This window comes from Schistocerca piceifrons, chromosome 1, assembly GCF_021461385.2.
Source record: "Schistocerca piceifrons isolate TAMUIC-IGC-003096 chromosome 1, iqSchPice1.1, whole genome shotgun sequence".
In the NCBI taxonomy this organism is placed as follows: domain Eukaryota; kingdom Metazoa; phylum Arthropoda; class Insecta; order Orthoptera; family Acrididae; genus Schistocerca; species Schistocerca piceifrons.
The window spans coordinates 782095016-782107808 of record NC_060138.1 but is presented as its reverse complement, the minus strand read 5'-3'; the positions used below and the strand labels follow the sequence as shown (position 1 = coordinate 782107808).

The 12793-nt window shown below is 39.8% G+C and overlaps 1 protein-coding gene across 1 annotated transcript in view; it reads left to right on the top strand.

Annotated features, from left to right (window-relative positions):
* The window catches only part of LOC124712908 (ras GTPase-activating-like protein IQGAP1), a 346898-nt gene that overhangs the window by 217061 nt on the left and 117044 nt on the right, over positions 1-12793 (top strand). The window contains exon 20 of the mRNA XM_047242907.1: positions 570-683. Within this exon, the coding sequence (XP_047098863.1) occupies positions 570-683 (114 nt within the window). The remainder of the gene's footprint in view (positions 1-569; positions 684-12793) is intronic.

Here is a 12793-nt window from a genome sequence, read left to right as displayed (position 1 = left end):
CTATCATCCTCATAAAGTTCTCCACAAAATTAATGTACCAGGCCAATCCTCTCATCTGTCAAATAGCAAAGCTAGCATCTCCTATCTTGCTCCTGAGATGCTTTCCTCTTCATCTGTCTCTACTAGCCAGGCAATCTTCTTTTCCTTTATATTTTCCTTAATTATGTTTTATCATGTCTATTCTTCTCCTCCCTTCACCATGAATCTCCCTCATACTCCCTGCTGCCAGCACTCCTATCTAAAATTTGTCTCTTCAATAATGTCTAATTATAACAGTACTTATGATCTACGAATATAAACTCTATATGTATGTATTTTTCCAGGTGTACCTTTCTAATTGTTTATTTCACTTTTTGTACTAGATGTAGTTTAACATGCCTACCAAAACGTATGAATGTAAAATAAGTAGAATGCCTGGTTAGATGTAAGAGAGGGCCTGATGGCCCTAATCTTGCCAGGTTAAATAAATAAATAAATAAGTATTATTATCCAAAGTGATATTGTGCTTAAATATGAGCATCATGCAGGTATTTGGCATTTTAAAAAAATTGCATATTATTTGTTTACAGAACTTGAAGGAACAGATAGGAAAAACAATACGACACAATGAGAATCTCTCACAGCAGCTGGATGCAATGGATTTGAAAATAGGTCTACTAGTACGCAACAGAATCTCATTGCAGGTAATTAAATGTCTAATTTGTGTGTTCTTCTCGAATTAAATGGTGTTCTGACATGTAGATGAATTTTATAACTATTAGTTTTTATTGTATCTTCTGAAGGATTCACTTGACAAAACTAAAATGATAAGCAAACAGAATTTCTTTCCTATACATACTTCCAGGATGTAGAATTAAAATTCTTTGCTTCCTATCTTGGCAACAGGTAGTCCCCCTAGAATTGAGTGACCCACTCTCATTTCAAACCTTCCACAACTAACACCTCTTTCCACCTTAAGAAAAGACTTAGCAGCTCTGAAAGCTTCGTATTGTTTCTTCTGCTTTTAAATATTTCTGTCGGTGTTTCTTCAAATTTCTCCAGCCATTTTGTCTCATAATTTTCAGTTTGTATTGTGTGTCATCAGAAAGTGTCTTTATGTTTTACCTTTTCTTCTTTAGTCCTACTTTTCATTTAAATTCTTTGATTTTGCATACATTTAAATTGTGTAAAATGTGATATGTTGGCCATTAGAGGTGTGTACCATTGTTGTTGTTGTTGTTGTTGTTGTTGTTGTTGTTATGGTCTTCAGTCCAGAGATTGGATTGATGCAGCTCTCCATGCTGCCCTGTCCTGTGTAAGGTTCATCATCTGAGTAACTACTGCAACCTACATCCTTCTGAACCTGCTTAGTGTATTCATCCCTTGGTCTCCCTCTACGATTTTTACCCTCCATGCTTCCCTCCAATACTAAGTTGGTGATCCCTTGATGCCTCAGAAAGTGTACTATCAATTGATCACTTCTTCTAGTGAAGTTGTGCCACAAATTCTTCTTCTCCCCAACTCTTTTCAGTACCACCTCATTAGTTATGTGATCTACCCACCTAATCTTCAGCATTCTTCTGTAGCGCCACATTTTGAAAGCTTCTATTCACTTCTTGTATAAACTATTTATCGTCCATGTTTCACTTCCATACATGGCTACACTCCATACAAATACTTTCAGAAAGTCTTCCTGACACTTAAATCAATACTCGATGTTAACAAATTTCTCTTCTTCAGAAATGCTTTCCTTGCCACTGCCAGTCTACATTTTATATCCTCTCTGCTTCGACCATCATCAGTTATTTTGCTCCCCAAACAGCAAAACTCTTCTACTACTTTAAGGGTCTCATTTCCTAATCTGATTCCCTCAACATCACCTGATTAATGTGACTACATTCCATTATCCTCATTTTGTTTTTGTTGATGTTCATCTTATATCCTACTTTCAAGACACTATACATTCTGTTCAACTGCTCTTCCATGTCCTTTGCTGTCTCAGACAGAATTACAATGTCACCGGCAAACCCCAAAGGTTTTATTCCTACTCCATGGATTTTAATTCCTACTCCGAATTTTTCTTTTGCCTCCTTCACTGCTTGCTTAATGTACAGATTGAATAACAAACCATTATCTTTTAAAAATGGTATGAAATTAAAATTATCATGCTGAAACCTGCACTCTTTTAATTTGGGAATTTTGCTGTTCCTTTGAAGTGCTCTATCTTGGTTAATATGTGCTGTAAAAATACATTTTGTGCTGTACAAGAAAACTCTTAAGTGCTTTGTTGTAGACTGCAAGGGGGGAGAGTGCCAAAATTTCACGATTTTTCAGTTCACCGTAAGTTAGCAGAGGGTTCTCAATATCAATAACGCAGTCTATGCTATGTACCACCAACAAGCGACATACGGAAAGTTCAGAAGATTTGAGTGTTTTGAGTACCTGCTGACTGAACTGTAGGTGATTTAAGTAAAGAATTTTGAACTACATAAGTATTCCCATGTTTCTCTGCCTTAAGAACTTACCTTTTCAGTAGAATTATTTATTGATAGCATTAATTTGTACTGCATAATTACAACTAAGCACAGGGGGATCCACTAATACCTTGTAATTCATCTTCCGCATCATTTATTATTAGCAAAGATAGGGTCAACATTTTTGCCGTACTGTTAATATATAAATATGGTGGCCCCTTTCCCTATACTTGTGATTAAAATTATTTTTAAGATCTGTTATCTCCCTTAGTTACTTACTTCAATCATGGCTGAACACAACTGAGCACAAGAGCTGTAAAAAGTGCTTCTTTGTATTTGGTGTCACTTGTTTCTGACAAATCTTTCCTCTCATTATTCTGGCTTGAAACTTTACCAGCTGCGCTCACTAAGTTTTCTGGTACAGCATGACAATGCAGACCCCCCCCCCCCCCTTTTACACACACACACACACACACACACACACACACACACACAACAATGAGTTCTATGTTTCCTTTCTGAGATTTCTCATTTGTTCCCAGTCTTCGTACTTTGGTAAATTATGTTCTCACATCCTAATTAGAAATAATTTAAAATCAAATATAACAATAATGATAATGAAATACTCAATTTTTGAAAGTATAATGTAATTGATTGATAAAAAATCTATTTACCAAGCAGCTGCAGTTTACGAGCTTTCGGAACCAGTGGCGCCTTCCTTTGACAGAAGGGTTGAAGGGAAAGGAAGACAGGTGAAGTCTCCCCTGACCCGGGTTTCTGGGCAACTTTTCTGAACTCTACCCCTTTTCCCAGACATTGCCTTCCCTTCATCCCTCTTCCTTCCCCTTCAACTATTCTGCCACCGGTGCTGAAAGTTTTCAAACTGTAAACTGTAATACCCTTTATATATGTGTTCTCCTGCCACTGCTTGGTGAGCAGATTTTTTATCGATCTAATTACATAACAGTGATAACATCTTTGACAAAAAAAGATGATACAGAATCATAATAATTGTCTTAAATGGAAAATATCTCCTAATATCTTTGATAAAAAATGGATAGTGTGTCACAATCATAATGGGTGTCTTTATGGAAAACACCTCATTGAACTGTGTAAAACACACTACTTTCAACTGCTATTCGTACATTTTTGTCAACTATGCAGGAAACAAACAGTACACATACAAATGTCATAATTGTGAATATTCTACATCGCCACAATCTAGTGAGGCAGTTGTGTTTTGATACAGAAATACAAAGTGCCAATAATCAGTTTGCTAAAATCCACAGAAATTGAAAAAATGTGGAATATGTTGACATGAGCAATATAGGATATACACTCCACACTACACAGACTAAGCCTGAATGGTGTGGATAAATAAAGTCAGGTGAACCTGATGGCCAAAGGGGAAAAAGCACCAAAATAACTTCAAAACCAAACCCATATTCGCAACACCATCACCAGACCCAACAGGAACAACCAAAACACCTCAAAAAGTGTAGAACGATAGAACCATCAGCAGTAGTAGCAAAATATGCAAAAATTATTGGAGTTTGCAGAAATAACAGTGAATAGTGAATTGAATGACAAGAAAAATATAGCTCCGCATCGTCCAAATGATTTTTTACACGAAGACAAGAAAAACGAGGCGTCTCCAAGGTAAGAAGGGCTCAGTGTTTCTAAATTCTCCACCAACATATACCGTCTATAAGAAATAAAGAATTGAAGCTGCAGATCACTGATAGCTCTCTTGTTTGCATATTGATGCATAGAATCTGGGTCAAATTGCACATGTTGCTCTAAGCTGATACAATCTAGCATGCCATTATAGTAGAACCACTATGAGAGGTGGTGGATCATGTATATATGCAAAGGAAGGGATTATGTCTAAGGTTAGAAGTGACATCATTTCATTAAGTAAAGAAAAATATGTAGAAGTATTGGCTGTAGAGATAAGAACGCCACAGATATTCCAAAAACACTAACTACACTTGGTATTTACTGTTCTCCCAGTGGTGGCACAGGTACATTCATAGCAAACCTAATCCAAGTGTTGGACATGGTTACTAATCCTAATGACAAACTTCTCATTTGTGGAGACTTAAAGATTAGCACATTGAACCCAGATGGATTTCGCAACACATTTTTGAACATTATATACAGCCATGGACTATCACCATTGATTAACCACAAGGGTAACTACACATTCAGCATCACTCATTGGCCATATACTAGCTGATTTGGAGAAAGATAATTGTGATGTTGTTGGAGGTAACCTAGGTTTGAATTTACCGTGCAAATGGAACAATGCAACATGGGGAGAAGTGTATGTGGAGACCAGTTAAGATAGGAAGTTTTCAAAGTTTCTACTGAAATTTAAATTCAGGATTGAAGAAGTGTTTCCAGAAGTATTACAAGACACTAAAATACAAAACAAAAGTAACTAGGTGACCAACAGGATAAGGAAATGCTCAGCAACATAAAAGCAACCAGAATGACCCTACATTTCAAAAATACTACCAAGCAATCAAAGACTTATGTAAAAAGTTTTAGTAACAGTGGAAAAGTCTCAAAATGATAAAATTGTAAAAAAGGCAGACAACAAAATAAAATTCGCCTGAAATGTTACCAAACAGGAGACAAATAGAAAAAAGACAAAACAGGTAAACATAGAATTACAGCATAGCGGTACCACAATACATGAACCCAAAAAATTTGCAAATTTTGCAATCAATATTTCAGCAACATAGCTACCAAATTGCAACACAAATCTGACAAAATACAACCTGTACAAACACTGAAATATATTCCAAACACAATGATGCTGCAACCCACCACTTAGAAGAAATAAGCAATGTTGTTTGGAACCTAAAAAATAAAACCTCAGCAGATAAAAATTAAGTGCCTGTGTGTTTGCTGAAGGACTGTATACACAGTATAAAAGACCCTTTAGTGCACATCATAAATGAATCATTCACCACACGTTGCTTCCCATAGGCACTAAAGCATGCAAACGTCCTCTCCATACGTAAGACTGGAGAGCTTGAAAATATAGAAAATTATAGGCCTATCTCTTTTACTGTCATAATTTTCAAAAGTAATGGAAACCATAATGAAAATTAGACTCATAGGGTACCTAAAAAAAGTACAATCTTCCATGTAAAGAACAGTTTGGATTCAGGCCTGGTAAAAGCATTCAGTCAGCTATAACTCATTTTGCAAATGTTGTTCTGGAAGCACCAGATCAAGGAGATCAAATAATATATATCTTTCTTGGCTTCAGTGAATCCTCTGACAAGCACACCACACAATTCTGTTAAATAAACTGGAAGCTCTAGGTATAAGAGGATTAGCAAATAAGTGGTTTCGTTCAGATCTTAAAAACAGGGTGCAGTGGGTGGAGATCCCTCAGACTATCTCCAATCATACCATAAAATATCGTTCTGAGCCGGAATACATTAGTATTGATGCCCTCAGGAAGTGTGCTTGACCCAAAACTCTTCTTGATATGTGTCAGTGATTTTATGCAGACTGTCAAGCATGGTGAAACGGTATTGTTTGCTGATGACAATATCATTGTTAACACTGCAACATCACAAAATGTACTAAAGGACGAAGCTGAAGAAGTGCTCATGCATGTATGCAGATGGATAGACAACAATGAATTAACTTTAAACGTAAAAAAAGCAATATTTCACATAACCAAAAACCCTAAAATAACTCTTTAAAAATGAAAGATGGACTGACTGAATGTGTATCTCAAACAGAATTGCTAGGGATGCATGTTGACATGCAACTACGATAGACACAGCATGTTAACACCCTCGTGAAACGAGTAGCTTCAGCATGCATTGCACTTAGAATAATAAATTCTGTGTGTAGTAGCTCTTAAACCACATCATCATACACTATGTGATCAAAAGTACCCAGACACTTGGCTGAAAATGATTTAAAAGTTCATGGTGCCCTCCGTCGGTAATGCTGGAATTCAATATGTTGTTGGCCCACCCTTAGTCTTGATGACAGCTTCCATTCTCGCAGGCATACATTCAGTCAGGTGCTGGAAGGTTTCTTGGGGAATGGCAGCCCATTCTTCACAGAGTGCTGCACTGAAGAGGTATGGATGTAACGCGGTGAGGCCTGGCATGAAGTTGGCATTCCAAAACATCCCAAAGGTGTTCTATGGGATTCTGGTCAGGACTCTGTGTAGGCCAGTCCATTACAGCGATGTTACTGTCGTGTAACCACTCCTTCACAGGGCGTGCATTATGAACAGGTGCTCAATCGATTTGAAAGGTGCAGTTGCCATCCCCAAATTGTTCTTCAACAGTGGGTAGCAAGAAGGTGCTTAAAACATCAATGTAGGCCTGTGCTGTGATAGTGCCATGCAAAACAAGGGGTGCAAGCCTCGTCTTTGAAAAACACAACCACACCATAACACCACCGGCTCCGAATTTTACTGTTGGCACTGCACACGCTGGCAGATGATGTTCACTGGGCATGTGCCATACCCACTCCCTGCCATCGGATCGCCACATTGTGTACCGTGATTCGTCACTCCACACAATGTTTGTCCACTGTTCAATTATCCAATGTTCATGCTCCTTACACCAAGTGAGGAGTTGCTTGGCATTTACCTGCGTGACATGTGGCTTATGAGCAGCCTCTCAACCATGAAATCCAAGTTTTTCTCACCTCCCGGCTAACTGTCATAGTACTTGCAGTGGATCCTGAAGCAGTCTGGAATTCCTGTGTGATGGTCTTGATAGATGTCTGCCTATTACACATTACAACTCTCTCCAACTGTAGACTGTCTCTGCCAGTCAACAGACGAGGTCAGTCTGTACACTTTTGTGCTGTATGTGTCCCTTCACATTTCTACTTCACTATCACATTGGAAACAATGGAGCTAGGTATGTTTAGGAGTGTGGAAATCTCGTGTGCAGACGTGTGACACAAGTGACACCCAATCAACTGACCACGTTCAAAGTCGGTGAGTTCCGCGGAACACCCCATTCTGATCTCTCACGATGTCTAATGACCACTGAGGTCGCTTTATGAAGTACCTGCCAGTAGGTGGCAGCACAAAGCACCTAATATGAAAAACGTTGGGGGTGTCCAGATACTTTTGATCTCGTAGTGTATTTTGCAAATGTTCAATCTGTGACAAGTTATGTGAAAATGTTCTGGGGAACAAATGAGCTGAACAGACAAAGAATTTTTAAACTGCAAAAAAGGACTGTACGAATTATGACAAAAAGGAGCAAGAGAACTCCCTTCACTGAGTTGTTTAAATCTATGGAAATCTTGACTGTTCCATGTGAGTACTTTTGCAAACAGTTATCCACAATAAAAGAGCCATTGATCAGTACCCAACGAAAAGGTCTCTACACCAACATGGAACCAGCCACCATTTACATCTCAATAGAAAAAACAAAACAAAAACCCAAAATAGTGTGCTATGTAAAGGAACTAAACTATACAATAAACTATCACAAGAGATCAAAAAGCAAAAGTGAAATACCCTAAAAAAATTATTGAAATGGACAGATAAAAAAATCTACTCACCAGGTGGTGGCAGGGAAACACATGGACAAAAGGATTTAACTTTCACAAGCTTTCGGAGCCAGTGCCTCCTTCTGGCAGAAGAGGGCCCCAAGCTGCTGGGGACTACCCTGCCGCTGCGCTGCTCCGCCAGCGCTATGTACTGCATCATCGACAGCAAGCGTGGCTTCAAGCCCTCGGACTGCTATGACCCCCACAAGTGAGAGTTCCTCATGTCGCTCACCACCAAGCTGCTCCACATCTCGCTGGTAACTTTGGTCGCAGCACCACATTTCATGACCTCACTCCACCATATTTAAAATAATGACAATTTGTTATTATACTATTACCTGTAACTTGAACATCCCTCGGTTTAACTAAAAAGTCAAGGCACCGTAAATGGACATTAAGCAAATGACAGTGCCAAACTAGAGCAAGTATTTAGCTTTTTGTTCAATACTCAGAACCCATTTATCTAATATTCTATTGAATAATATTGCTTAGCGAAATTCACAGTTCATGAATGACATTCGAAATCTTCTGAGAAACTTGGAAAAAACTGAACCAAAGTTTTTGGGAGAGAAGAAAGAACTGGAGTAAATATGAAAGGCAAGGTTCATACACAGTGCATCTTACATCCTGGTTAGCACTTGTACCACTTTTTGTTATTACAACGAGCGTTTTTATACGAGCACAGTCAGAACTGCTATCCTCTGTTTAAATAAACTGTGGTTGTTTTTGTATCAAGGGAATGAAATGGGTACACTTACATGTCAGGCATCATGTTTGTGTCTTCACACATGGGTGTTCACACTAGGTGACTAAATTTGTATACAGGATGGGCAGAAGTAGTCTGAAAACTTGTAAGGTTGAAGGGGAAGGACGAGGGGTCAAGGAAAAGAACTGAAGAGGTTTAGGGAAAGGGGTACAGTTTAGAAGTCACCCAAAACCCCGGGACATGGCAGACTTCTGCCAGAAGAAGGAGCCACTGGCTCCAAAAGCTTGTGAAAGTTAAATCCTTTTGTGTGTGTGTTCTCCTGACACCGCTTGGTGAGTGGATTTTTTTGTGTGTCCCTTTACACTATACTATTAATAATTGATTATTTTCATTGCAAAAAAATTATTTGTTAGATAAGTGTTTGTATACCATAAAGGATTACCTGAAACGATGTGTAAATGTTGTTGACAATTAGCTAAAAATTAACTACTGCAATTAAGAGGCATTTTACAATATGTTCAATAGAATAGTGAAGTAGTGTCCAAAAGGGTAACTCAGTAAGGCAAGAATTGTATCTATTTATGTGTGTAATTGTTTACTTTTATGTATGTTTCTACGTGTTGACAACATCAATACAACTTACATTGTCTACAGATACGTAAATGAACATCCCTGAATATAGCAATAGGAAGGTTTCAAATAGGTCATAGTATGATGTATTGCAGACAGAGCCGTGTAATAATTGACAGGAAGTCTGAATAAAATAGCAAACATCAACGGGGATTGCTGCATATTAAGTTCAGATGTATCCCTTCCAAGTGAAAGATGAATGAACAAATCATAAATCACGCTGACAAGAAAAAAATCTTGGAAACCAAGAGAATGAATCCAGTTTACTTGCTCAGCCATTACAAAAGTATAGCACAGTAAAATCAGCGACATGAGCTGCAGTGAAATGACAGAGATGAGAAGGGAAATAAACATATGTGAAGGAACAACAATTATGACAATGATTTGAAGAAACATCAAAATATGTGATGAGGAATTGTCAAAATTTATGGGAAAGTAGCACACATCAAACAAAAAGAATAATTGGAACAGTATTATGAAAAGGATAGCTGGTGCTCATCATACAGCAGAAGTGATGAGTCGCAGATTGGCACAACAAATATATTGTCAGAAAGTGAGCTTTAGGCCAAAAAGTGCTGCTGCGGGAGCGTGCGGGGATGAAGTGGACAGAGGGTAGGACGCCTAGTGCCCTCAGGAGGTTAGATGCAGGGCGGAGGGAGAGGGGGTGATTTGGGGGGGTGGAGCGGGGGGGATTAGCAGAAAAGGAGAGACATTAAAAGGCTGGGTGTGTTGATGGAACTGAGGACTGTGTAGTGCTGGAATGGGAACAGGGAAGGAGCTAGGTGGATAAGGACAATGACTAATGAAGGTTGATGCCAGGAGGGTTATGGGAATGAAGGATATATTGTAGGGAGAGTTCCCACATGTGCAATTCAGAAAATCTGGTGTTGGTTGGAAGGATCCAGATGGCAAAGACTTTGAAGCAGTCACTGAAATGAAGAATGTGTTTGGCAGCATGCTCAGCAACAGGGTGGTCCAGTTGTTTTTGGCCACCGTTTTTTCGGTGGCTATTCACGTGGACAGACAGCATGTTGGTTGTCATGCCCACATACAGAGTGAAAATTATTTAAACTGACAAACTCTGGGAGGTTGTAGGGGACATTAAAACAAATATTTTTCCCCAATGTCATTTTTTCCTACGAGGATTATTTAAACCGTTGGACGCCGTATTACAATCTTCAGTAGTTAGAGGGCGTATTACGCTCTTCAGTTGTAGGCAACTGCTGTCCACCAGTGTAGTAGTGCATTGTCTCTGTCTACTAATGGAGCGATACACTTGGAGTGAGTACAATGATATGGTTGGTGCGTACTACATAGCGCACCATAACGGACGAGCTTTACAGTGAGTTTATCAACAACAATATTGTAATCGCCGTATCCCGCATCATACGACCTTTGATGCTGTGTACCAACGTCTCCATGAGACCAGGTCATTTAGCAGAGTACCTGGACAGGGATCCCGTCGCATGGTAAGAATGCTGCAATTTGAGGAAGGTGTCTTGCAGCATTTTGAGCAAGATCCTTCAATCAGCACTCGTGCAATTGTACGTCACATGGGGACAAACTAGACGAATGTACGAACAGTCCTTCGAGAGCAATTGTTACATCCATTTCACTTACAGCGTGTCCACAACCTGGAACCAGTTGATTATCCACCCAGAGCACAGTTTTCGCAGTGGTACCTGAAACAGTGTGAAATGCATCCTACATTTCCATCCTCTGTGTTGGTTACCGATGAAGCAATGTTCGGGCATGATGGAGTCTTCAACATGCACAATTTGCATGTTTGAAGTGAGGATAACCCACATGTCACAGTTACTAGTGCTCATCAAGTGCGGTTCTTCGTTAATGTGTGGGTCGGTATTGTTGGAGACTGTTTAATTGGGCCATATCTGCTACCTAGTTGTTGTCTCTTGGTCATAAAAAAAATGGAAAAGTGTTTGTTGGTTTAGTTAATTTGCCGCCAGAGAAATCTTCCTCCACCAGTTTAAATACTCCTCATAGGAAAAAATGACATTAGGGAAAAATATTTGTTTTGATGTCCCCTACAACCTCCCAGAGTTTGACGGTTTAAATACTTTTCACCCTGTAGAGTGCAGCACAGTGGTTGAAGTTTAGCTTGTAAGATCACATGAGTAGTTTCACAGATAGCCCTGCCTTTGATGGGATAGGTGGTGTTTGTGACCAGGCTGGAGTAGATGATGGTGGGAGGATGTATGGGACAGGTCTTGCATCTAGATCTATTACAGGGATCCCTATAATAAGAATGAGATGCAAGACTTGTCACATACATTCTCCCACCAACACCACCACCACCACCTCCTCCTACTGTAGACCAATCACATCATCACCTATCCCATCAAAGGCAGAGCTACCTGTAGATTACATGGCTGGTTTCACAAGCTAAGCTGCAACCACTGTGCTGCCTTCTACGTGGACATGACAACCGGCAAGCTGTCTGTCCGCATGTCTGGAAAACTGTGGCAAAAAAACAACTGGACCATCCTGTTGCTGAACATGCTGCTGAACACATCATTCTTTTTCACTGACTGCTTCACAGCTCGTGCCACCTGAATCTTACCCACCAACACAGATTTTTCTGAATTGCACAGGTGGTAACTCTCCCTGCAATATATCGTACATTCCCATAACCCTCCTGGCCCCAACCTTCGTTAGTTATTGTCCTTACCCACCTAGCTCCTTCCCTGTTCCCACTCCTCTATTCCACCAACACACCAAGTCTTTTAACTTCTCTCCTTTTGCACTAGTGCCCCCCCCCCCCCCCCCCCCTGCGCCAAATTACCACCTCTCCCCTGCCCTCCGTCTAGCCTCCTGACTGCACTAGGTGCCCTACCCTCTCTCCCATTGTGTAGCACTTATCTAGCTCCCACCCATTCCCTGCTATCCCACCGCATTCTCGCCCCAGCCTCTTCCTTACCCCCACCTGGCTGCCTCTCCCATCATCCACGGCTGTTCGTAGTCTGTGTGTGATCAAGTGTGTGTGAGCTGCATTTGCATGTGTTTGTGGTGTCTGCTGTCTGTTTTTGACAAAGGCTTTGTTGGCCAAAAGCTTATTGTGTGACCTTCTTTTCATTGTGCCCATCTGCATCTCAGCATCCCACTGTATGGTGAGTAGCAACTATCCTTTTCATAATATTGTTATTAATCAGTTTACTCATTAGTGAGTGTTGTGACCTGATTTCTTAAGTAACTGAATCTTCGGCTAAATGTCTTTATGCTCGGTAATCTCCAGTTGTTCTTAATATAGTGTGAAGAGGTTGGCCTTAAATCTTCTTCACTTGATCCAATCATCTGCTTGTTACTCTTCCTTGTGACCCTCAGTTTTGCCTTGGAAAATTGTCTTTTCTAAATTATCCTAATCTCTTCTCGAAATGTGCACAAGGAACTGGAAGTGTCTTTGACTGACACATGAAGATAAACTTCTTGT